Here is a 27,459-nt window from a genome sequence, read left to right as displayed (position 1 = left end):
GTCTTAATAAAGAGCTGTCATCCTGCTTAATAAAGAGCTGACTATCCTTCCTGTAGTGCGGAGTGATCATCTTTGCTCAAGACTTGCTGTGTTGTTATATTTCAGAGCAAGCTATACCAAGCAATGGAAATGTCTGTCAATCTGGACAAGGAGATCTTGCTGAGAAATGAGTTACTTGAAAAAATTGAAAGAGAAACCCTACAAGTAGAGGAGGTAGGAGAGGGTAAAGTGTGTCACTTCTGGTGTTTGCTTCTGTCTATAAAGGTTTGAGCCAATGTACACCAAGATCCAAGCCACCTTGGTTTTTGTCTAGAAAAGTATAGACCATAAAAGTCAAAACAGCTCTGGGCCTTTGAAAGAGGAAATGGCACCTTGAGACTCATAGTCCAGTAGAGTTACATTTTACTGCTAGGTTAGGGTCTAGAATCAGAAATCACGTAGAAATGAAATCATCTAGAAATCACGTAGGGTCCAAATAACCCTTCAGAATTCTTTCAGTGACCTGTAAAGTACCATACTCAAAGTGTCATGTATATAATATCACACACAAAAATCTATAATGCATCTAATTGGTATGAGAGGTACATATGCCAAAATACAGCATTCTATGTAAAGGAGAGAGTTCTTTAAATGTGTAATTTTCATTCAGTACAGTGGCTGGTGGGATAACAGACCTTCAGCCTCTGTCCTGAGCCCTCTCTGGGGCCTGTGGTCACTGTGAACAGATGTGTGGCATTATCTGAGCTCCTTACATCTACATTGTGATTTAGTGCTCTCACTACTTTGCTGAACATGTACAGTTGAGTTTTAGCAAGTTAAGTTGTACAAAGGATGTGACTCAGAGGACTTTTTTTGGAAAGATGGGGGAAAGAGCATAAGCTTTGATGTTGCCAGGTTCTAGCTTTGAATAAGTCTTTTAGTTAGGCCTCAGTTTCTGCATCTATGAAATACGTGTCACAGGCCTTGTGCTGATCCATTAGGACCAGAATAGCGATGCTTTGTCAGCCTCCCAAACCATTAGTATAGTTATTAGTGGTCTTGTTTTGAATGGGCCTAAGTGTCCCCAGCAGTATGCGTGGCTCCAGACCTGTCCACAATAACTGAAAAGCCACAGGATGACTTCATCTTCAGTTTTGTCATGCATTCACATCATATCCTTGATGGAGAGCCAACACCTGCAAAACAAACAAACAAAAAAACAAAAAAAAGGTCTCAGTAGAGTGGCCAGTAACAAAGTTAAAGCAAAAGTCTGTGTGCTTTCTCCATGTAGGATTTCTGTGGTATTTGGGTAGATATTTATTAAATTACAAGTGAAGCATGACAGTAGTTTTTAAAAGCCTGGTATTCACTGCTTAGTATATTTTAGGTTTCTTGTGGACTTTTTAAATAGCTCTGTTGGGTTATAATTCACATACCATGTTATTCACCCATTTAAAGTGCACATTTTCATGGTTTATAATATATTCACAGAGTGGTGTAGCCACCCATAAGAAATTCTTGTCTGTTCCCCACGTCACCTCACTCCCACCCTCCAGCCCAGTGACCACTAATCCACTCTCAGTCTCTGATTTTGCCTGTTCTGGACATTTCATTTAAAAGGGACCATACAGTACAATGACGATCACTTTTGTGACTGGCTTAACAATATTTTCAAGATTCATGTTGTAGTATGTGTTAGCACTTTGTTTCTTTTCATGGCTGAGGAATATTTCCTTGTATGGATGTACCACATTTTATCCATTCATCAGTCAAGAGGTTGTTTCCCATGGGTTGTTTTTGGCTGTTATGAATAATGCTGCTATGAACCTTCACGTACAAGTTTTTGTGTGAACGTCTGTTTTCTTTTCTCTTGAACATACAGCTAAAAGTGGAATTGTGGGTTGTATATGGTGATGCTATGTTTAACATTTAGAGAAACTGCAGAACTGTTTTTTTTTAAAGTGGCTGCACAATTTTACATTCCCACCAATATTTGAGGGTCCTGATTTCTGTACATCTTCACCAACACTTGTTATTTTCAGTTTTTGTTCATTTGTCTTTTAATGGCTGTTCTAGAGGGTGTGAAGTGATACCTCACTGTGGTTTAGATTTGAATTTACCTAATGACTAATGACATTGAGCATCCCTTCATTTGCTTTTTGGCCATGTGTGGTTTTTTTTTTTTTTTTTTTTTTTTTTTTTTTTTTGAGAAATGTCTATTCAAACCCTTAGCCCCTAAATTTTTAATTATTTGTCTTTGTAAGAATTCTTTTTGTATTCTGGATTAAAATACCTTGTCAGATATGTGACTTGCAAATATTTTCTCCCATTCTGTGGGTTTCCTTCTCACTTTCTTAAAGGTACTGTTTACTGGTGAGCTTCAGTCCATCTATTTTTTTCTTTTGCACTTGAGCTTTTGGTGTTGTATCTAAGAAATCATCACAATATCATGAAGATTCAGTCCTATGTCCTCTGTTTGAGCTTTATAGATCTTACATTTAGGATTATGATGCATTTTGAGTTAATCTTGTAAATTCTGTGAGGAAGGGGTCCAAAAGCTGAGAGAAGAAAGGAGATGAAGCCTGGGGTTTTGTTTTGTTTTAAGTAGGCTCTACTCTCAGTGTGGAGCCCAATGCAGGGCTTGAACTCATGGCCCTGAGATCAAGACCTGAGTGGAGATCAAGAGATCAAGAGTTGGACACTCAATGGACTGAGCCACCCAGGTGCCCCAGAGATGAAGTATGTTCACAAAGTTTGTTGTATTAGCCTTCCTCTTTACCATTGCATGGTTCTCTCCATTTCTTCCTCTGGATTCAAGTTATCATCTGATGTTATATCCTTACTTAGATATGGCTTTGTTTCACCCTGCCTTCTTTTAATTGTTATTGTCAAATATGTTTTTATATGTCACAGATCCACAGTAGAATTATATATGTGTTGCTTTATGAATTACTTTTTAAATCAATTAAGAGAAGGAGAATATGCAATTTTACTGTCCCTTATAATTATTTACATAATTACCTTTACTTGTGCTATTTGTTTTCTTCACATGGGTTTAAGTCACTTTCTAGTGTCACTTGTTTTCAGTCTGAAGAACTTCCTGTAGTACTAGCTTGTAAGGCAGGTCTGATAGCAATGAATTCCTTCAGTGTGTGTTTATCTGGGAATGTCTTCACTCTTTATTAAAAAAATAAAGTTTATTTTATAATTGTTTTAGAAAATGGTGTAGAGTACAGAGTTCCCAAATAATCTCACACCCAATTTTCCCCATAATTAACATCTTACAGTGGAATATTTATTAAAATTGAAAAACCAATATTATTAATTGGCCTTATTATTAATATTTATAATTAATATTATTCATATAGCCTTGGTTTTTACCTGAGGTCCTTTTCCAGGATCTCATCCAGGATAATGCATTACATTCAATGTCACATCTCCTTAGGTTTCTCTTGGCTGTGACAGTTTCTCAAGCTTTACTTGTTGATGACCTTGATAGTTTTGTAAAGTGGTCAAGTATTTTGTAGAATGTTCTTCTATTAGGATTTGCCTTCTGTCTTTCCTGTGTTTAGATTGAGGTTAAATGGTATTCGGGAGGATGATCACAGAAGTGAAGTGCCATGTTCATCATATCATATCAAGGAAGCGTACTTTCAACATGACTTACTACTGGTGATATTAACCTTGATCACCTGCCTGATGTAATATTATAAGGGTTTCTCTGCTGTACAGTTACCTTTCCTCCAATTTTCAGACTCCGCTCTTTGGAAGGATGTTACTATATGCAGCTCACACTTAAGAAGTGGAGAGTTGGGGCAGCCCCAGTGGCTCAGTGGTTTAGCGCCATCTTCAGCCCAGGGCGTGATCCTGGAGATGCGGGATTGAATCCCACATTGGGCTCCCTGCATGGAGCCTGCTTCTCCCTCTGCCTGTGTCTCTGCCTCTCTCTCTGTGTCTCTCATGAATAAATAAATAAAATCTTAAAAAAAAAAAAGAAGTGGAGAGTTATGAATTGTATGGAATTCTTCTGTCTGGGACATTTGTGTATTCTCCATTTATTTTTTAAATAATTTATTTATAGCAGTATCAATTCATAGGCATTAGCTTTATTATATGTGCTGTTGAAGTGAGCATGGATATTTTATATGTTGCATTAAAATCGAATATTATTTGTTTCATTACTCATATTGTTTCACCTTAGGCATTGGGAGGTTTTTCAGTTGGCTTCTGTGTCCCTTTGACATATCTCATTTGTGTATGTGTGTGTGTGTTTAACACTTTCTTTTCTGGCACTAGAAAATGCTTGAGACTCATCTCATGTATTTCCTGCTCCAGCCCTAGAATTAGCCATTTCTCCAAGCAGTCTTGATTCCTTTTATTTGAGAATAGCATTAGAAACCAAGATCTGAGTATGCTCATTGTTTGCTTTCATTTTTGAAAGATAATTTTACTAGATATTGAGATTCTTAATCACTTAATTCACAGTTTCACTTAATTCACTTTTAACTTTTAAAAATAATCTGACAGTGTTTTCTTTCCATTCAACCCTTAGAATGTCATCCCACTGCCTTCTGGCCTCCATTGTTTCTGATGAGAAATCACCTGTTGTTCTTGTTTGGTTTCACCTGAATGTGATGAATTGTGTTTTCTCATTGCTTTCTATATATATATATTTTTAATTTTTATTTTTCCACTGAAGATGGAGCTCTTTACTTTTTAATAATAAATTTATTTATTTATTTTTTTAAAAAAGATTTTATTTATTTATTCATAGACACACAGAGAGAGAGAGGCAGAGACACAGGCAGAGGGAGAAGCAGGCTCCACGCAGGGAGCCCGATGTGGGACTCGATCCTGGGTCTCCAGGATCACACCCCAGGCTGCAGGCAGTGCCAAACCGCTGCGCCACTGGGGCTGCCCTAATAAATTTATTTTTTATTGGTGTTCAATTTGCCAACATACAGAATAACACCCAGTGCTCATCCCGTCAAGTGCCCCCCTCAGTGCCCGCCAACCAGTCACCCCCACCCCCCACCCTCCTCCCCTTCCACCACCCCTAGTTTGTTTCCCAGAGTTAGGAGTCTTCCATGTTCTGTCTCCCTTTCTGATATTTCCTACCCATTTCTTCTCCCTTCCCCTCTATTCCCTTTCACTATTATTTATATTCCCCAAATGTGTGAGACCATATAATGTTTGTCCTTCTCCGATTGACTTATTTCACTCAGCATAATACCCTCCAGTTCCATCCACGTCGAAGCAAATGGTGGGTATTTGTTGTTTCTAATGGCTGAGTAATATTCCATTGTATACATAAACCACATCTTCTTTATCCATTCATCTTTCGATGGACACCGAGGCTCCTTCCACAGTTTGGCTATTGTGGATATTGCTGCTAGAAACATTGGGGTGCAGGTGTCCCGGCGTTTCATTGCATCTGTATCTTTGGGGTAAATCCCCAACAGTGCAATTGCTGGGTCGTAGGGCAGGTCTATTTTTAACTCTTTGAGGAACCTCCACACAGTTTTCCAGAGTGGCTGCACCAGTTCACATTCCCACCAACAGTGTAAGAGGGTTCCCTTTTCTCTGCGTCCTCTTCAACATTTGTGGTTTCCTGCCTTGTTAATTTTCCCCATTCTCACTGGTGTGAGGTGGTATCTCATTGTGGTTTTGATTTGTATTTCCCTGATGGCAAGTGATGCAGAGCATTTCCTCATGTGCTTGTTGGCCATGTCTGTCTTCCTCTGTGAGATTTCTGTTCATGTCTATTGCCCATTTCATGATTGGATTGTTTTGTTTCTTTGCTGTTGAGTTTAATAAATTCTTTATAGATCTTGGAAACTAGCCCTTTATATGATATGTCATTTGCAAATATCTTCTCCCATTCTGTAGGTTGTCTTTTAGTTTTGTTGACTGTATCCTTTGCTGTGCAAAAGCTTCTTATCTTGCTGAAGTCCCAATAGTTCATTTTTGCTTTCGTTTCTTTTGCCTTCGTGGATGTATCTTGCAAGAAGTTACTGTGGCCAAGTTCAAAAAGGGTGTTGCCTGTGTTCTCCTCTAGGATTTTGATGGAATCTTGTCTCATATTTAGATCTTTCATCCATTTTGACTTTATCTTTGTGTATGGTGCAAGAGAGTGGTCTAGTTTCATTCTTCTGCATGTGGATGTCCAATTTTCCCAGCACCATTTACTGAAGAGACTGTCTTTATTCCAGTGGATAGTGTTTCCTCCTTTATCGAATATTAGTTGACCATAAAGTTGAGGGTCCACTTCTGGATTCTCTATTCTGTTCCATTGATCTATGTGTCTGTTTTTGTGCCAGAACCACACTGTCTTGATGACCACAGCTTTGATCAAAACTCTTCAGAGTGTAGGGATAGAGGGAACATTCCTCAAATCTTAAAAGCCATCTACAAAAAGCCCACAGCAAATATCATTCTCAATGGGGAAGCACTGGGAGCCTTTCCCCTAAGATCAGAAACAAGACAGGGATGTCCACTTTCACTACTGCTATTCAACATAGTACTAGAAGTCCTAGCCTCAGCAATCAGACAACAAAAAGGCATTAAAGGCATTCAAATTGGCAAAGAAGTCAAACTCTCCCTCTTCGCCGATGACATGATACTCTACATAGAAAACCCAAAGCCTCCATCCCAAGATTGCTAGAACTCATTCAGCAATTTGGTAGCGTGGCAGGATACAAAATCAATGCCCAGAAATCAGTGGCATTTCTATACACTAACAATGAGATTGAAGAAAGAGAAATTAAGGAGTCAATCCCATTTATAATTGCACCCAAAAGCATAAATACCTAGGAATAAACCTAACCAAAGAGGTAAAGGATCTATACCCTAAAAACTGTAGAACAGTTCTGAAAGAAATTGAGGAAGACACAAAGAGATGGAAAAATATTCCATGCTCATGGATTGGCAGAATTAATATTGTGAAAATGTCAATGTTACCCAGGTCAATTTACACATTTAATGCAATCCCTATCAAAATACCATGGACTTTCTTCAGAGAGTTAGAACAAATTATTTTAAGATTTGGGTGGAATCAGAAAAGACCCCGAATAGCCAGGGGAATTTTATTTTATTTATTTATTTATTTAAAAACATTTTTATTTATTCATGATAGACATAGAGAGAGAGAGAAGCAGAGACACAAGCAGAGGGAGAAGCAGGCTCCATGCAGGGAGCCCGATGCGGGACTCGATCCCGGGTCTCCAGGATCACACAGCCAGGGGAATTTTAAAAAAGAAAACCATAGCTGGGGGCATCACAATGCCAGATTTCAGGTTGTACTATATATATATTTTAAATGTTTTTATATATATTTAAAAATATATATATATATATTTGCCTGTCATTCAACATTTTGGGTATGATGTGTCTGGGTGTGGATTTATTTCCAGTTTCCTACCCAGAGTTTGTTAAGTTTCTTGGATGTGTGGCTTAATATCTTAAATTAAAAAATAATTTCATCAGATTTTGGCAGTTTTCAGCCATTATTTCCTTGAATATTTTTTCCTTTCTCTTTTTCTCCTGTTAATTCTATTACATGAATGTTGGTACACATAGTGGTGTTTCACATTTCTCTGAGACTGAATTTTCCTTCTTTTTCCTCTGTGTTTTCCATATTGCATGATCTCTATCAATCTACCTTCAAGTTTACTAATTTTTTATTCTGCTGGCTCAAATCTGTGATCTCCTCCCATAATTTTTCATTTCAGTTATTTATATTGAAAATATTCTAAATTTTCCATTAAAAATTTCTCTTTATAGATATTTTCTATTTGAGGAAACATTATCATCATATGTTTCTTTAATTCTTTAAAAATGGTCACCTTGTTTCTTTGAACATATTTATAATAACTGCTTTGAAGACCTTGTCTGCTAAGTCCCCCATCTGGACTCCCTCAAAGGTAGTTTATGTTGCCTTCTTTTTTTCCAGTGTGGATCACACTTTCCTGTTGCTTTGCCTATTTTATATTTTTTGTTGTAAACTAGACATTTTAGATATTATAACAATGCTGGATACTAATCCCACCTATCTCTTGCTTATTTGGTGTTTTGGCTGGAATCATTTAGTAAAACCTGTTCATCTAGCTGTTGGTAGCCTCTGGTGTTGCCTTAGAGGGGGCAGCCTTGATTATGGATACAGTCCCTGGCAACCAGGAATGATTGGTGTTTCTGCTGAGTTCTCTTTGAGTCTTCCCTTCACTTCCAGCTGAGCTTCTGGCTGGCCTGCTTCTATTGTTATCATACCCAGCTGTTAACCTCCATTAATTACTAGCTGATTGCTCTGTTGCTTTCAACAACATTAACTGCCACACATTCTGATCTAGTCAAAGTCAGGCCTGTTTATAGGGACTTTTTTGGCAATTTATGAGATTTGCTCCAATCCCAAGAAGTCTCTTAGTGATCTCTTTCTCTGGTTCTGTTGAACATCTAGCTGGTCTACTGTTTTGCTTATTGCTACTAATATCATGGAACTTCCAGCGACCTCGTAATTGCTCATCCCAAAGATCTCCATTGTTTTCCACAAAGTACTTAAGCATGAACTCCCCACACTTTGTTCCAAATAAAGTCAGTCTTTCCAGGCAGCATTCTAGAGCTATTTTATAGCCTTTCCCCTTGAGTAAAACTTCTGTACTGCTACACTGGATCTGAGGGTGGGAACAGTGGCCCATCTGTCTTGTAACAGCCCTGTTCTACAAGTGGATGCTGGGTAAGGATTGTAATTCCTGGTCAAAAGCACATCCCTCATAGCTGTAGAACTTCTTTTTTTTTCTTTAAGATTTTATTTATTTGAGAGAGAACAAGCATGAGTTGGGGATAGGGGCAGAAAGAGAGGGAGAAACAGATGCCCTGCTAAGCAGAAAATGGGATGTGAGGCTCAATCCCAGGACACTGAGATCATGACCTGAGCGGAAGGCAGATGCTTAATGGACTGAACCACCCAGGCACCCTTGTAGAACTTTTTTTTAAAAAAGATTTTTATTTATTCATCTCTCTCTCTCTCTCTCTCTCTCTCACACACACACACACACATAGGCAGAGACACAGGCAGAGGGAGAAGCAGGCTCCACGCAGGGAGCCTGACATGGGACTCGATCCAGGGTCTCCAGGATCAGGCCCTGGGCTGAAGGTGGTGCTAAACCGCTGAGCCACCTGGGCTGCCCCTTATTTTTAATGCCTTTTAACGCCAAGGTTCTTGCTCCTTCGTTATATTTTCTTAAGTATTCTTTAATCATTATCCTCACAGGGGTGTCCACTGATAGTTCCAGGTCAATGTTAGACCTCCCTATGCTAGACACAGCAGATATTCACTGAATGCTTCTTGACGAGTTTTTATTGCATTCTGACAAGTTAATTAAAAAATAATTGTTTTGGTTTTCGTCAAAGTGAATTAAAGTAGTGCTTCAAACTAGAAGGTGCAAACCAGTCACCTGGGGATCTTATTAAAAGGCAGATTTTTTTTTATCTTTTCTTTTTTCTTTTTTTTATAAATTTACTTTTTATTGGTGTTCAATTTGCCAACATATAGAATAATACCCAGTGCTCATCCCGTCAAGTGCCCACCTCAGTGCCCATCACCAGTCACCCCACCCCCCGCCCACCTCCCCTTCCACCACCCCTAGTTTGTTTCCCAGAGTTAGGAGTCTTTCATGTTCTGTCTCCCTTTCTGATATTTCCACTCATTTTTTTCTCCTTTCCCCTTTATTCCCTTTCACTATTTTTTATATTCCTAAAAGGCAGATTCTGATTGGATAGGCCCAAGAGTCTTCATTTTCACCAGTTCCCAAGTGATGCCAATACCATAGACTTATACTTTGTGAAGCAAGGAATGAAAAGATGGTGCTAGGCTAGGAAGGTTCAACATCATAAGAATGTTAGCTCTGTTTAAGTTGAGATGTGAAATCATGGTATTCCAATTAAAATACCAAGTAGATTTTTAAAAAGGATTTAAATAAATTGACTCAAAATTCTTTTGGAAAAATATCCCCCAAATTCTTAAGTAGATGAGTGGACTAGCCCTACCAGATACTGAAACATGATATGAAGTTACAGTATTTAAAACAAGCTTGTGAATAGACTGGAAGATCAGAGAGAAAAAATAGAAGTCCTATGATGAGCCCTAACACAGATCACATAGATGTCATGTATATGATCAAATATCTGATAAAGTTTTGTTATTGATGCAGTTTATGGTAAAGGCATTGCAGTGAGGCACAACCAGATTATTCAATAAATCATTTGGGATGAGTAGGTGGCCATTTAGGAAAAAACAAAGTTGGAGCTATGTGTGTTATGGTGAAATTAATCCAGATGTGTCAGAGATTTAAATGTAAATGATAAAACCATTAAAGTCCTAAACTTAATAGTGGGAACATTTTTATTATAACCTCAGAGTGGGGAGAACTTTTGAAGATTACATACATACATACATGCTCATGGATGGGCTTCTCAACCTAGACGTCACTGACATTTTGGGTCAGAAAATTCCTTGTTGTAGGGGACTGTCCTATGCCCTGTAGTGTGTTTAGTGGCATCCCTGACCTCTACCTACTAGGTGCCAGTAGCACTCTCCTAGTTGTGACAACCAAGAATGTCTCCAGACATTGCCAAATGTTTCCTAGGAGCACAGTTGCCTCCCCCACACCTGTTGGTTGAGAACTATGGTCTTAGAACAGGCAATTTCACTTTCAGTAGTTCATCCTACTGATGTACTTGCATATTTACAGTATAACCTATACCCAGAAGATTAGTAATCACAGCACTGTTTATTGTAATAGCAGGAGATTGAGGAACTGAGTGACTGTGAGGACTTGTTATGTTACAATGGAAAATGGAATACAGTGGAAATGAATACAATGGAAAATGATGCAGCTGTTAAAAAGAATGAGTAGTTTTTTTATGTGTTGATGTAGAAGGATCTTCAGTATTTATTGAGTGAAAAAGAGTTGGAAGTGTAAAAGTGAATAGCATTGGCTACTCTGTGCAAAAAAGATAAATATACATTTATATGAATGTAGATCTCTAGAAGAATATGCAATACCTAAAAATAGTGCATGCTTCTGGGAAGAACTGTGTGGCTGAGGACAAGGTGGGCTGGGAGATCGTCCTGTATACTTTTATACCATTTGAATGGAATGTATTGCCTATTCAAAACAGTTAAAATAAAACAGAGGTGGCTGGGTGGCTCAGTGAGTTAAGCTTCTCACTCTTGGTTTCAGCTCAGGTCGTGATCTCAGAGTCATGAGATCAAGCCCTGCATCAGGCTCTGCACTCAGCATGGAGTCTGCTTGAGATTCTCCCTCTCTCTCTGCCCCTCCTGCTCATACACTCTCTCTCTAAAATAAATAAAACTTGGGGCAGCCCGGGTGGCTCAGTGGTATAGCACTGCCTTTGGCCCCAGGCATGATCCTGGAGACCCGAGATCGAGTCCCACATCAGGCTCCCTACATGGAGCCTGCTTCTCCTTCTGCCTATGTCTCTACCTCTCTCTCTCTCTCTCTCTCTCTCTCTCTCTCTCTCTCTCTCTCCTCTCTGTGTATTTTCACGAATAAATAAAATCTTAAAAAAATAAAATAAACCTTTAAAGAATAATAAAGGACATTGTCAATTCAAAAAATCCACTCAATTAAAAGAAAGACAAATTAATTTTACAGTATGATAATTTTAAATATAAAATTTAAAAAGACAGAGATTTCTCAAAAAGTTGAATAATGATTGATCCAGCAATTCTACTTCTGGATACATATCCCATATAATTGAAGGCATGAACTTGAAAGGATGTTTGTACACCCATGTTCATAGCAGTACTATTTCATGATAGCCAAGGGGTAGAAGCAACCCAAGTGTCCATTGGCAAGGTAAATGGAGAAGCAATGTAGTGTATACATATGTATGTATGTAGTATATACATTAATTTAGCCTTAAATAGGAAGGAAATTCTGCATATAACACAGATAAGCACTGAAGACATACTGAGTGAAATAAGTCACAAAAGGACAAGTATTCTATGATTCCACTTATATGAGGTACTTGAGGAGTCAAATTCATAGAGATGGAAAGTAGACTGGCGGTTGCCAGGGCCTAGGGGAAGTGGTCCTGAGGCATCAGTACTTCATGAGTTCAGGGGTTTAATTTGGGAAGATGAAGAAAGTTCTGGAGATGGATGATGGTGAAGCTTGTACAACAGTGTGAATGTACTGAATGCTGCAGAACTGCACACTTTAAAATGGTTAAAATGGGAAACTTTATGTTATGTGTATTTTACAAAAAGATAGGAAAGTGAGTTGAGTCCGATCAAATCAAAATGTACATAAGTACATAGTTTTCCCCCAGAGAACCCACCAAACCTAAGAAATCACAATAAGGAAAGCATATTCTTTAAGGAAGGAAGAAAGGGAGGGAAGGAGGGAGGGAGGGAGGGAGGAAGGAAGGAAGGAAGGAAGGAAGGAAGGAAGGAAGGAAGGAAGGAAGGAAGGAAGGAAAACTTAGACTGCACTTACTGTTTCTGAACTGGATGAAAACATCACCATTTGTAAAAAAAAATAATCAGAATCTTTGAAAATTTTAACATTATTTTGAGAACTGCATTGAAACTGGAGAGAGATGGGTCAGGGCCAGTAAGTCCAGTAAGCCAGGACCACCAGGGATCCCTGGTTTAATATGTCCTTCCCAACCCAGGACCGGGCCAAGGCTGAGGCTTTGAACAAGAAGCTCCGCAAGCAGCTGGCTGAGTTCCGCTCGCCACAGGTGATGTTATATGTGCGGGAGAACATCTTAAATGGGGACCTGGAGAAGACCATCAAGATGTGGGAAAGGAAAGTGGAGATAGCAGAGGTAAGTCTCAGAGAACCCCCAAGATAGGCTATCTTTTCTGTCCTTCACGTTTTTGTCCAGAGTTATATTTTTCAAGCCAAGAATATGGGTGTTGGGATATGTAATGTCTGTGAGAAATCTCAGCAGTTTCTTCAGGGAAATATAGAGGAAAATGAAAGATGCCCTCCCTTCCTTTCTTTCCTTTTTTTTTTTTTTTTTTTTAAGTTCCCTTTTCAATATTAGGGACAGTGTCTTTTCAGGTGATTGGGAAGACACTCAGTAGTCATAGTATGTTTTTAGTTGCTTGTTTTCTTAATGAATTCTGGAAATTTCTGAATTCCTTCCCCCACCATTGGTAATTTAGTGATTGCTACTTTATACATGGAGAAGCCAATATTCTTTAAAAATGAGATAATAATGGATTTTTAATACCACTCAGAACCCGATTCCATGCATTTACATAGTTGCCATGTGTCTTTCATTTTTTATAATCCCGCAGCCTTTCTGTATGATATGGTGTGCTCAGAGCACCCTAGCCCCTTGTGAGCACAGAAAGGAAACGGGAAATGTGCAAATGGTCAGAAAAAAAGCACTAGGTCTGCCACAGGCCTGGTTGCATACTGAGGACACTTGAGACACACGAATAGCTCAGAAACCCAGGCAGGTCACTCTGGAAGCCTGGCATTTCACATCTAGACCCAGGTTCGTTTTCCCACAGTACTTTCTCTGCTTGGTGGCAGGGAGTGAATTAGGATCCAAACTTAGGCCCGTCAGATTTGGAGCTGAGAAATAGCACAGCAGGAACCTAACAACCACTCACTTCACTGAACAGAAACAAGCTCTTTGGAAGAATCTTCCAGCCTGGCACTGGCCATACAGACTCCTCTGCATCATCGCAGGACTAGATGCGGGTTGCATTCTGAAAAATCACAATCTCTTTTTCCCAAATGACTGTCTCCCCCCCCCCCCCCTTTTTCCCTTTTTTTGCAGATGTCCTTAAAAGGCTACCGCAAGGCATGGAATAAAATGAAAACCACCAATGAGCAGTTGCAGGCACTTTGCCCCCCCCAGGAAATAGCCAGAGGGAGGCCACAGCTGCAGACCAGAGTGATCCATTAAAGTAATCAGCTCCTTTCCATTCAAGGGGTCCTCTCACTGTTCCCTGTGCTGCTTGGTGTCCCCCACTCTCCAGCCGGACTGCTGAGCACTTCCCAGGCCACATTTGCCTGTGGGGAGTGTGGCTAATTTCATAGCCTGGCCCCTGGAACCGTTAACACTGAAAGAACCACAGGGCACTCTAATGGTTTGACACTTGTTAGCCCACATTTAGTTCACAAGCACAAATGAAAGTGACCTTCCCGCATGTAGGAGTGGGACAGAGGAGGGAGAGCCCACCCATTATGCACTGTGGGCCTGTCCATGGCAGCCCAGGTGTGCAACTATCAAAAAACAGACACCAAAATAGCATGGTGACTGCCTGGCACTCAGCATTCTGAGCTTACTCTTCAGTTGAGAGGTTTAGGTCCTTGACTAGATACCATTGCAAAAGAAAACCAGCACAAAGAAAAACAAGATAATTTCTTGGGGCTGATGTAACCTGTTCTGACCTGAAATAGGCCCACCACCATCCCTGGCATCCCCACCATAATAGTCATAGTACATGGGTTGGATGGCCGCAACAGAAGACTTGCCTAATTCCTTTAACCCTTTCTCCCCAACATCTGGACCCTTTCTAAAGCTGTTTGTTGGCCATGAATGTATGGCGACCCTTTTTTGTCCTTGCGTGTATGTTTGGGACCATCCACCCTGGCCTAGCCCAGAATGTTTTCTCTGTGTCACGATGATATGTGATGAGTAGCTGAAGAAAGGAAACGAATCCTCCAAGTGGTAGAAAGAAGACAGTGGATGGCTGGTTTTCTTAGTCTTGGATATAATCCAGTCACTATAGTCTTCCACCCTGATGTACAGAAATACGCCAGGGCATTCCTCACCACCATGGGACAAGATTCCTCTCAGCACCCACAGATTCAGTTGCTGTAGCTGGCACATCATTGGGTTTCCTGGGTCCCCCTGTGACAAAAGACAGAAGGTTTCAGGTCTTATATGTATATGTGTATGTATGTATATATATATATATATATATATATGCTTGTACAATTTACTATTTGTTCCAGAAATGTTTTACACTGGTTCTCACTGGAGTTGGGGTACATTATAGCATACCAATTCCAAACTAGGCGGCTGCTACCATAAATTCCAACAAGATGACTTTTTCTTTTATTATACAAATTATTTGTAGATTTTTGCAGTTTGGCAACAGCTTCCTGGTTCCCATTTCATTTTCATGGCCCTTTGACTAAATCCTCACTCTCTTTTGGTTTCTCATTCCTCAAATGTTGATTCCCCTGCTACCCCCCCACCCCACCCCCACTGTTTCTGGCCTGGAATGCTCACAATTTTTCCTTCTCTCTGCTGTGTTTCTATCTTCCATTCAAGCTGCTCCCTCCATCCCACACTCCTGCTGAGGTCAGAGCCACATTTCCCCGGGGAGCACTGACCAGGCTAGGTTCACAGCCTGTCCACTTGGTCGGCACCTGTCGGTGCCCCTGCTCATCAGCCCTGCCCACGCTCCCAGCCTTCCCACAGGAAGTCCTCTGGGACTCAGAGGTGATTCTGCCGCACAGACCTGATCTCCCTTTGAGGGAGTGCGTGGAAGCTTGGCACACTTACCTAGATATGTGACCCTGGCGAGTCACCTACTACTCTCTGAGTTAAAGTGCCTATACTACATGCAGAGCTCCTAACACAGTGCCTGGCACACAGGCTGCACTCAATGAAGAATTGGCTACCATTATTCTGGTGTCTATAAAAGGCCATCATTTTTATGTGAAAAGCTGAGAAATATGAGGACTAGCAACAAGACAACTGCTTGGTATAATTTACCTTAGTTGCCCCACTCCCAGGCCTCCCCTTAAGGGTATTTCTGACCCCTCACTCCAGCCTAGTGGTCCATCTTACCCCAAGAGGGGTTGTCATTCAAAGGCTGGGCAGCCCCCTTGACCTGTGTGGCCTGTCTCTGAGAAGGGCTGGTCAAGCACACATTGCTTTTGCTGCCCCGTGCTGCCATGGCGCAGAGGGTAGAGATTTCATCCCAAGTTCTGGCTGACAGTGATAGGACTGTTAAATAGACTCCTTTAGCACCATATCATGTCTACTTTGGTCAGAGAGGTTCTCTGGCCAAGCATAGCATGGCCTCCCCTCCTGTCACCAATACCACTCCCAGTTTGCCTTAATTGTGGTTTTATAGCTTAAGGAAGAAAAATCATGCCATTTAGGACAAATAGTTTGATGAATGATTGTGCAGTAGACCTCCCTGGCTGTTGCATGGTTTTGCAAGTTGCCATTCCACCTGGGTGTAGAATGCAGTGCTTTTTCTCTTCCTCCTAACCTGTGGGACCTAACTTCTTAAGCCCAAGCAGCTGAGAGAAGTAGTACCAGGTGCTTCTCTGAAGCAACCCCAGCTCATCTCCCAGAGGAGCAGCCCCAGCTTAGAGGGGCTCTTTCATTGTGTGATGCTCAACTTTGACATTGAACAAAAGCCCTAACAGTTGTGAGGAGAAGGGGGAGCAGTGAGTTCAGAGTGATTCTGCTTTGGGTTGGATTTCTGGGGACTCATTAGGCAGATACTGAACTTGGGTGGCTTATCCTACATATCTGAAATATGACTATGAGGATCTCTGGACCCTGGAACATATTTCTGAAAGAGGAAAGGATCCTAGGTGGACAAGTCAGTGTCTGAGCCAGTTTGCAAGCACAGTTCAAAAACAAAGGACTGACTGCAGGTGCTCTATAGTTAAAAACCAATAGGTAAAAACCACTCTGAACTTTGTAGATAGATTTAAAGAGGTAATCATTTTAGAGTATGAACAGCTTACCATATTCCATTGAATCTAAGATGCTCTTGAAAAATTTACATCTTTGAAATGAGATGTGTCTTTTAATTGGTTGATGTCAGAGTTCTCTCTCATGATTGATCATAAAAAATGGTGGATTCTACAAATAACAGCATCTTCAATTTGATGAAATATGTACTGGATTGATGGAATGGTTAACAGCAGGATTTTGGTAACTAGCTATATTTTCTAATGTATTTTAACATGTTATCTACTTTAAAAAGTTGTTGGTCTTCTATGGGTAGAGAGACTCATACAAAGTAGGCACTCAAATGTTGAACCAACTTTGGAAAGGCAAACTCACTGCCTAGTGAAAGGTAGTCCTTCATGTATTTGCAATAAAATTACTTTTAGAAAGAATTATCTGCATATGTGTATTTTTCTGCCTTTCTCTAAAATACTTTCCATAAATCATCTGGGGAAAAAAAATTCCCCACCAGGGAATCCTGACACTTAATTGAAGGAGAGTGGATGATCCGCACCTTAGAAATTTTGGAGTAGAGGAGAAAAACTGCCTGGAGATCTGGTGGACCTATGTTCTCATCCTTACTCTAACATTTATTAACTGTATGACCTCTGTAAATCACACTTTCTCTGAGTATGGGCATGAGGGAGCCTGGGCCAGGGGTTTATGAATTCCACACATTTTGCCGAGGTGTAGGACAACCACATCTATACAACTCTCTTCCAGATGGAGGGCAGGGCTTCTTACAGAAAAAAACTCCGATAACTGATGAGCAATAGCATCAGAGTGTAGGCTCTATAGAAGCTGAATACAATGACCCCACCCTGTAGACATGCTTGAAGTATATCTTCATGCATAGTTTGGATTCACACTTTCAGACTTTTAGCCAGTGAGAAAACATCTATGACTTAGAAATGCTTAATCATGTCACATTTAAAATGGTGACTGTTTAGTCCATTTAGTAGATTTTTATTGAGCATCTACTGTCTGCCAAGTGCTGGAGGCAGCTATGAGTGCCAGGTGCCAGTCCCTGCCAGTCCCTCATGGAGTTGACCATGCAATGAGGGAGTCTCAAGGTTCCCTCGAAGTGACCACTGCTCACTCTCAGCCTTTAGCTTTTACTCCATCTTGCTCTTACCAAGCAGACAGCATCAGTTTCCTGTTCCATGTGATTGCCACATCCTGTTTTCTTGAGTTTGTGTAGGGGACATAGGTTGATGTCTTTCACATAGATTTTCCTCAGGATACTCATCGTCATGTGATTTCCTGTCTAGACCATGCAACAGAGAGCCAAGAATTATTAACAAGAAGACATTGCCTATGTCAGCTCAACTACAACTCACGTATCTACATGGGAGTGAGTAGAAAATGTTCTGATAAACCCCTTTTCCTTATAGAAATCAGAACCTGTGTCAGAGTTTTTCTGAAAACTACCTTTGTTTTGAACTTGGATGTGAAAATAACATATTCCATCCTTCTTCTACATCTACAGAGAATACATTTCCTTATTCATTTTCCAAGAATAAGAGAAAACAAGGACAGCTTAGCAAAGAGGATAATCAGTTCCAGTTCAGGGAATAGTATCCCCTTGCCCCACTATAACTTTGCACTCACTTCAGGCTATTTGCTGCCTATGTACTTCTAATTTTGGTGTAGGACTAGAAGAAAAAGGAACACATATAAGAATGGCCACAGAAAAGGCAAGCATTGGAAATCTTGACTTATTACATGAGGGTTCCAGCCCAATACCAGAATCTCAAACAACCTGAATTATTAAGATAAGCTCTAGAATGGTTCATCCAAGTCACCCCCACTGCTAGCATACACACAGCCTCCTCTAGGAGAAGGAAGGCATTAACTGCAGACGTGGGATTCCATCCTGCCACCCAGCAGTTCCGCAAGGCTGGTGGCACATGCAGCTTTCTGCTGAGGAAGCAGATGGGCTGGATCAGGTTGTTGAACTCCATCGCCGTGTCTGTCTTCAGGAGGGCTATGTTATTGATCATGGTTTCATTATCAAAATCCTCATGGATGATGATGTTATTGGCTGGATACTCTTCATGAGCAACCACTTTGGCATCCATCTTAGCTATACCAACTATAACAATGACGTCCTTCCTAGAGAGAGAGAGAGCAAAGGAAACTTGAGAAGCCAAGGCACCATGGAAGATTCACACTTCCCTGTTTTTATATTTAATTTTTGTTTGTTTGTTTGGAATACTCATCCACCTCATTTTTCCTGGGCTAATTTTTACTCATCTCTTTGGATCCAGTCCCCAGAAAATCTTTTCTGAACCTCTAGGCTTGTGTCTTCCTTTGTGAGCCCATAGCAACTTGGGAATTTCTCTATCTTAACATCATTTGTCCCACCACCAAAAGATAATCTGTTATATCAGGGATGATTATCTTCATGCTTTTCCCATAGTTTTATTTTTTGTTTATGTAGTCATTGTTACATCAAAGATATAATCTTGACTCCTGATTTTAGCACTTAAATTTTAATATAAACATCTTTTCATATTACAAACTCTAAGTACTCTTCAGAGAAATTCTGATTTTAATAATGATGGAGTTCATTCGGGTGTTTTCCCTTTCTTCTCTTGGGGATCACCCAAGGAACTACAAGAATGAGAAAGGCTGCAAACACCATGAAGCAAAGAGACACAAGAAACTCCAAATATCAGAATCAGAGGAAGGGCTAACAAAAGCAAGGGGAGACAGCAGGAGTGCAAGGAGTTCTAGATGATACCTACCCCCACAAAGTCAGAAAATGCTGGTCAAACATGCTTTTCAGCAAACAAGTGGAAAGAAAACAAAACCATTGCCAAAATAAAGGCCAAATTGGAAGCAGCATGAAGGAGAATAGATAACACAAAAAATACAGTAAGGGACACAGAGGGAGGGACTGAGAGAAGTGGCCAAAATGAAATAGATATTAACAAAGATTTTTATTTATTATTATTTTTAAATCACAATTTTATTTTTTTTAAAGATTTTTATTCATAAGAGAGACACAGACAGAGGAAGAAGCAGGCTCCCTGCAGGGAGCCTGCTGTGGGACTCCATCCCAGAATCATGCCATAAGCCCTGAGCCGGAAGGCAGCCACTCAACCACTGAGCCACCCAGGCATCCTTAACAAAGGTTTTTTAAAATTTATTTTTATTGGAGTTCAATTTGCCAACATATAGCATAACACCCAATGCTCATCCCATCAAGTGCCCCTCTTCAGTGCCTGTCACCCAGTCACCCCCACCCCCTGTCCACCTCCCTTTCTACCACCACTTGTTTGTTTCCAGAGTTAGGAATTTCTCATGTTCTGTCTCCCTTTCTGATATAAAAAATAGTGAAAGGGAAGAAAGGGGAAAAAAAAAAGAAATGAGTGGGAAATATCAGATTTTTTAAAAATTGGAATTCAGTTTGCCAACATATAGCATAACACCCAGTGCTCATCCCATCAAGTGCCCCCCTCAGTGCCTGTCACCCAGTCACCCCAACCCCCCGCCCACCTCCCTTTCCAATACCCCTTGTTCGTTTCCCAGAGGTAGGAGTCTCTCATGTTCTGTCACCCTCTCTGATATTTCCCACTCATTTTCTTTCCTTTCCCCTTTAATCCCTTTCACTATTTTTTATATTCCCCGAATGAATGAGACCATATAATGTGTGTCCTTCTCCGATTGACTTACTTCACTCAGCATAATACCCTCCAGTTCTATCCATATTGAAGCAAATGGTGGGTATTTGTCGTTTCTAACCCTAACAAAGATTTTTAAAGGAGAGAGAGGAAAATAACAAATGTGGCAGTTAATGGTAAGTCAGCAGATCACAAAGAAAGTCACCCAAATAACAAAACAGATAATAAAACAGATAATAAAACATTTTATGATATAATTTAAGAAAATTTTCCGGAAATAAGACTTCAGTCTACAGTTCAGAAGTGGACTCCATATCCTAGGAAAAAAGGGATACAGAATGATCAACAAGGAGACATATCCTTGTCAGCTCCCAGCAGGAAATAGATGGCATACTCAAGGTAAGTTGGGGGAACTCTACAAAGGTCTTGGAAAGATGTAGGAAAATCACAAAGAATAGTGCAGTGCCTGGGCACCACGTGGCAAATCCAGCTTTCTGCTGAGATAACAACCAGGGTGTTCCTGTGACTCTAGGTACTAGAGAAGGGGAGGAAGTGCTCGGAGCTATGGGGATTAGGTCACTTGGCTGGAGGAGGCAGCCAGTCTGCAGTACCCCTCAGTGGAGTAAAGACCTTGACCTCACTCTCCTCGCTTCCTCTGATCTCTTGCCAGTGTTCCCCTTGGCCAAACCCAACTGGAACCCAGAAGGTAAGAGTGCCTGTGGTGTAACCCACATAAGTTAGCCTTCTGGGACACAACAAGCTAGAAAAGAGTAGAAATGGGAGAGATCCAGCATAGCTAGTAGCTGGTCTTCAGTGACAAAGGACTCCATGGGCATCCAGACAAAACCTAATTAAGTCATCTTAAATGAGGCCATATAATTTATTGCCAAAGGAACTTAAGAGAATGAAAGGGGGTACAAACAGCAGGTATACTGGGATAAATGATCACACACCTACAGAGGAGAAAATCAGAATGGCTTCAGACTTCAGTAAGATTTAATACCAGAAGCTGGGGGTAATACCTATTAAGTCTCAAAAGGAAAGAAGGCATGATCTATGAATTCTATACTTGAATTGTCATTCAGGGGTGCCTGACTGGCTCAGACAGTAGAGCGTGCTACTCTCGATCTTGGAGTCATGAGTTTGAGCCCCACACTGGGTACAGAGATTACTTAGAAATATTTAAAAAGGGCAGCCCCAGTGGCTCAGCGGTTTAGTGGTGCCTTCAGTCCAGGGCGTGATCCTGGAGACCCGGAATCGAGTCCCACATCAGGCTCCCTGTATGGAGCCTGCTTCTGTCTCTGCCTCTCTCTCTCTCTCTCTCTCTCTCTCTCTGTGATGAATAAATAAATAAAATCTTTAAAAAATAAGATTGAAAAAAGGTGTCATTTAAGCTTGAGGATAGCACATTTCCGAATATAAAAAACCCAAGGAAATATGGTTCTTGGGAGTCTTTTAAGAAAGTACATACCTGAAGACAAATTTTAGCCAATTCTAGTGTGGAATGGAGAAAATCCAGCAAAAGAGTTGTCAGTAAGTGTGGAATTCATTTTAACATTGGACTAAAATTTAAAACCTTTTAAAATTTAGGTTGGAGTAAAAATGTAAACTCTGGCAGTAATTAGATGGTATTACTGAAGCTGAAAAGAAAGTTGGGAGGTAGGCATATATGTCTGTTTTCTCTTTTACAAGAGCCTGAACATATTATTTGCTTACAGCTAAATTATGAAGTAATAAGAATGTGCAAATATGCATATGCATCAAGGTAAACATTAAAGAACCTATTATAATCTATCAAAATGGTGTGGTGGAGAAGGAGAGAGAAGTAAAAAGATAGGACTTCTAGCATTGGCCACAGCAGAGTCTAAAGAAGACAGTCCAGAAAGAAACTGATATGTAGTCATCTTCCATGAAATTACAACTCTCAGATGAACACCAGAAAACTCAAACTTCCCAAATTTGTCAGAGGAGACCTACAAAACAAAACAAAGGCCACAGAGTGAAAAGAAAAGAAGCAACAGAAGCAGAAAATATAACCTAAATTAAAAACAAGAAGTAGGAGTTTCATTCTGAACATCAATTCAGAGCAGAAGAGCAAGGAGTAAGATAAAGAGAGGGCTCTTGATAAGAAGGAATCTAGTCAGGCAGCCCCCGTGGGTCAGCAGTTTAGCACTGCCTTCAGCCCAGAGCGTGATCCTGGAGACCCAGGATCGTGTCCCGCGTCGGGTTCCCTGCATGGAGCCTGCTGCTTCTCCCTCTGCCTGTGTCTCTGCCTCTATCTCTCTCTCTCAACTGTCTCTCATGAATAAATAAATAGAATCTAAAAAAAGAAAGAAAGAATTTAGTCTCCAGTGTAGACCTCATAGTCTCAAACACCTGTAGCACATGATATAATGTTCACAAAGGGAACACTCCAGGAAATAGAAAAAGCCAGAAGCTTGTTCATGATAGACTTTAACTTACCTTTGTCAGCCTAGGACAGATCAAGATTACCTTTCCCAATTTCAAAGATTTTATTTATTTAATCATGAGAGACATATATATAGAGAGAGGCAGTGACACAGGCAGAGGGAGAAGCAGGCTCCATGCAGGGAGGCCGACGTGGGACTCGATCCCAGGTCTCCAGGATCATGCCCTGGGCTGAAGGCACGCTAAACCGCTGAGCCACCGGGCTGCCCTCCCAATTTTATATAGTAAATTGTACACCAAAGACAGAGAATGAACTTTGAATTTTCTCTGTGGAAAATATTCACATGGATCACATATAGCAGAAGGACAATCCCAGCAAATTCCTAAGTAGATCTGATCACTATGTAGTGTAACTCAGAATTCAGTAATGCTGGAAAACAAAATAGACCAAACACCCCACCACCTAGGTATTTAAAAGCCCTTATCTTTAATAAAACCCTGAGGCAAAGGGAAAATCCAGACCAAAACTGGTTGACCAGATAAACAGTAGTAATGAAAACACTACATGGAAAGCAGGACCTTTCTGGAAGGCTAGTTGGCTGGCAATGGCTATCAACATTAAGTCCAGTCTTTCCACTCCTGGGTTATTCATTCTACAGTATATTGCGTGTGTGTGAAATAATATATGTACAAGTATATCTACAGCATTTTTTGGTCTGAGTAAAAGATCGCAAACAACCCAAATTTCCATTAATAGAGAACTGTGTAATTATAGTAGAACCATTTTGGGATACTGTGCAGCTGAGAAATGTGGGAGGTCCCTATGTAATGGTAAGAAAAGATGGCTCAGCATTCCTGGTAGAGTGAAACAAGCTACGAGTGTAATACTGTGTATGGTGTGCTACCAGTTGTAGTGTGGTTGTTATATTCGAACTGTGTCCTGCTGAATTTGTAGGTAAAGGCCTAGCCCCAAATGTGGCCATATTTGGACATAGGACCTTTAAAGAGGTAATGAAGATTAAATGAGGTCATAAGTGTAAGGCCCTAATCCAGCAGGACTGGTGTCCTTATAAAAGGAAGCAGAAACACCAGGAACACACACACTAAGGAAGGGCCATGTGAGGACAGAGTGAGAAGGCAGCGGTAAGCAAGCCAAAGAGAGAGTCCTCAGGAGAAACCAGTCCTTCTGATCTTGAACTTGATCTTGGACTTCCAACCTCCAAAATGGTGAGAAATAAATTTCTGTTGTTTAAGCTGCAATGTCTGTGGTATTTTGTTATGGCAGTCCTAGCACATTAATACGGGGGGAAGGAAAATTCTTTCTCTGTCAGTAGATAGAATCAATATGGATAGACCTATAGGTATATTACAGATATCTGTAAATGCATTGAGTAATTAAGGAAGAATATTCAAGAAACTGATGACAGACTATGGTTTAAGACAGGGAGTTAGTGTCTGAAGGCCAGGGGAAAGAAGCTGCTTTGGTTTCTCCAGAACATTAAACTATGTATATGTATAGTATTTCATTTAAATACATGTATTTTCAAAAAAAATAAATGCATATACTTTCAAATAGTAATTATAAATCATAGGTGTAAGAAAATTCAGTAGCTGTACAATATTCCATCAAGGATTTATACTATTATTTAGCCAATTATAGTAATTATAATCTCTCTCCCCATACTTAGTGTATATATACATTTACATACACATATAAGGCATATAAATAGTATATATAAAGATACATATGTAATTACATATTACTTATATACTATATATTATATGTTATACATATGAAAGAGTAATTAGAATTTATTTATCCATGATAATTGGACATTACATTTCCAGTGTTTTATGTGTAACTAACCATTCTATGAACAATTTTCTGCAACCACTTTTCCAGTGGTTGAAATTATTTCCTTAATGTTGATTCTCAAAAGTGAGGTCATTGGGTCAAAAAGTAAGATTATTCCTTTAATAATATTTGAGGGGTTTTCCCTGGTTTACAGGAACAAATATTTACTACATAGAAGTTGGGGAATAGATTGAAGTTCAAAGAAGAATACAGAAATCATGTGCATTCTGAGCATCCAGAGATAAGTGTTCTTAAGCATTTGCTTATTTCCTTCAAGTCTTCTCTCTATGTACATATATCTGTGGCAGACCTGTTGTTAAGGCTTGAGGTTAAGTGTTTTAAGATATAGGTTCCTATCAATTCACTTAACAAGACTAGAGGAAGGACCTCTAGTATCAGGAGTCAGTGCCTGTGATTTCAGGAAAATGGGAATGGATATCCTTCCTATGGAGGATGAAGGAACACTCATTTCACCTTGCAGTCCCCATAGTAGAGAACACACTGGACAGCATGAATTTGGCAACTGATGATTTTAGGACCCCAAGAGTCCTGGCAGAACAAGTGCAGAGTCAGTAAAATGTCCTGTTGCCCTGTTTCCAGGAATCCACCTTCCAGGCCTCCCCAAGCCGAGCAGGAAAAGGTCCCTCCGCCCCGCTCCAGGGGGCTGTGTAGGCCCCAAAGGCAGAGGTACTGGCCTGTTCTGCAAGGCGGATGCGATGCTGATGATCCAGAACTCACTAAGGATGCTGCCAAAAGCCAGGTGGGTGTATTGGGAATCCTGCAGCGACACTACCCACGGGAATTCCTTGTCGTTGACCAAACCCTCCTCGGAATTTTCCATAATGTTGGTTTTCTGGATGCCACAGCCTGCAGAAAAGGTAGCGGAGAGGCCTCACTGTTGGGGCAAGGAGTTGATGACCTGTGGCCACCACCACCGTGTCAGACCTCAAGACTCCCTCTCCTGCTGGTTCCTCGCTCCTTCTGGCTCTCCATCTTGGTTGCCACTAACTCTGCCACCCCTCCCCGACCCATTTCTTTTCCTAGTAGGTCTCCTTCTCCGTAAAAGATTCTTGATGGCATCTTTGAGTCTAGAAATAACTTTAGGTACCAATAATCACTCTCGTCTTGGGCACTTAGAGCACACTCAAGGCAGTATTGGAAAGCATCAGTGGTTCTCAATGTGGTCCAGGACCCCTGGGAGTCCTCAAGACCCTTTCCAGGGTCTGCAAGATTTATTTAAACTGTTTTCATAAGAACACTAAGACAGTTTTTGCTTTTCTCACTCTCATTCTCACACTGGTATGTGGTGGAATTTTCCAGAAGCTACATGATGTCATCACCCTGATGGCTAATAGCATATGTGAACCTGGGTATTCTTGTGTTTCAAAATTTTCCCAGTTTTTAATTTCTAACATGGTAAAGATGGGAAGATATAGCCTCATAGCAAAAATTCTTTTGGGGGGGATTCTCAGTAATTTTTAAGAGTTATAAAGGGGTCCTGAGACCAAAAAGTTTGAACTCTGCTGATATACACTACTTCATATAATTTCTCCAACAGAACTGGAGGTGGACACTATATCAATCTCCATATGCAGGTGAGAAAATTGAGTTCTAGAGCTGGTCCAAGTTACACAGCTGGTAGGATACAAGGCCAGAATTCAAACTTCATATACCCTCAGCCTGTCACAGTCTCTGTTCCAGCCACATTTCATATCCTCAGATTTGCCCTTGCTGTGCCCTGCCTGAGCAGTTGGCATACATGGTTCCGCCAGGTCTATTTTGCTTGCCAATGTATCCCTAGAGCCTAGTACAGTGCCTGGCCCACAGTAAGTACTCAATAAATCAACTGGTGAATGAACAAAAGCATTTTGCCATATCAAGCACTCCCTGAAGTCTTGTCATCAAGAAGCTAAAAGGTCCCACCAGGTGGAGGCTGTATCTTGCCCATGCAGGCCTGCTTGGCCTTTGCCTTCCCAAGCCCTTGAGGAAATTGCCCCCAACTGAGCAGTCTCTTGGGTAGTCTGGACTTTGTTTCAAATGAGAGTTAAATGTTGACTAAAGTTTTAAAAAATATTCTCCCCCTGCCAGGCCTAGTTTCACCCAAGATGCTGTATTGCCCTATATAAAAAAAGAAGTCCACATTCATAGAATCATGAAGAGAGTATAACTATGATAGAGCAGGAAGGACCTTTGAAGTTCAAAGCCCTAGGCTGGGTGAGCCAAGCCTCCTACTTCACTGGGTGTCGGGCACTTGATGGGATGAGCACCGGGTGTTATACTATATGTTGGCAAATTGAATTTAAACTTAAAAAATGATAAAAGGTTTCATTGGAATAACAATGCTGAAGTAGAAACACAGGAACCTGGTTCCTGAGTGTACCAGATGCACCACAGGCTCCCACCCAGGCACAAGGGAGGACATCTCCCACCTTTTGACACCTGGGGGGATGAGCCCCAGGAAGAGCAGGGTGGGCTTTTTGAACAAGCCTTTCTGTAGCCCGAGGATCCCTCTCACCCAAGGATCAGCTGTGACATCAGACTGCTGAAGCCAGTTTCCCACATCCACGCCTCATGTTCCCCTTCTTTGCCTAATTCCCACCACCAATGCCCGCTGTCTGAGTCATCGTCCCTCTGGATCCCTCTCTGAACATCAAGGGCCATGAGCTTTTCCCAAACAATTCCCCCTGTCATGTTACAGAGAAAGCAGCACACTCACTGGCAGAAGAGTGGGAGACATAGAGCAGTACTAAGAGCATCCCGCGCATCTCTGCCATCCCCAAAGCGAACTGCAGCGGACACCATGGGCAGCTGTGGAAACACAACATCTGAAGGCAC

At 40.8% G+C, this 27,459-nt stretch overlaps 2 protein-coding genes across 7 annotated transcripts in view; one reads left to right on the top strand and one right to left on the bottom strand.

The window, feature by feature from the left end:
• The window catches only part of CCDC113 (coiled-coil domain containing 113), a 28,796-nt gene extending 14,843 nt beyond the window's left edge, over nt 1–13,953 (top strand). For 4 of the 6 annotated variants that reach the window (XM_038530909.1, XM_038530907.1, XM_038530910.1 and 1 more), the window contains 3 exons: nt 106–213; nt 12,676–12,831; nt 13,801–13,953. In XM_038530909.1, the coding sequence (XP_038386837.1) occupies nt 106–213; nt 12,676–12,831; nt 13,801–13,929 (393 nt within the window). In that variant the 3' untranslated portion in view covers nt 13,930–13,953. The remainder of the gene's footprint in view (nt 1–105; nt 214–12,675; nt 12,832–13,800) is intronic. The other 2 variants (XM_038530911.1, XM_038530908.1) reach the window with 1 other exon arrangement.
• A 387-nt stretch (nt 13,954–14,340) lies between these two features.
• Nucleotides 14,341–27,426, bottom strand: PRSS54 (serine protease 54). Its single transcript, XM_038530913.1, is given in 6 exon segments — nt 14,341–14,880; nt 17,867–17,998; nt 18,588–18,846; nt 25,320–25,491; nt 27,341–27,389; nt 27,391–27,426. Coding segments are annotated over 6 exon segments (1,188 nt in total).
• Nucleotides 27,427–27,459: the final 33 nt, after the last annotated feature.

The sequence above is a fragment of the Canis lupus genome, chromosome 2 (assembly GCF_011100685.1).
Source record: "Canis lupus familiaris isolate Mischka breed German Shepherd chromosome 2, alternate assembly UU_Cfam_GSD_1.0, whole genome shotgun sequence".
NCBI classification, from domain to species: Eukaryota; Metazoa; Chordata; class Mammalia; order Carnivora; family Canidae; genus Canis; species Canis lupus.
Note: the sequence above shows the minus strand (reverse complement) of the source record. Positions and strands in the feature narration are given on the sequence as shown.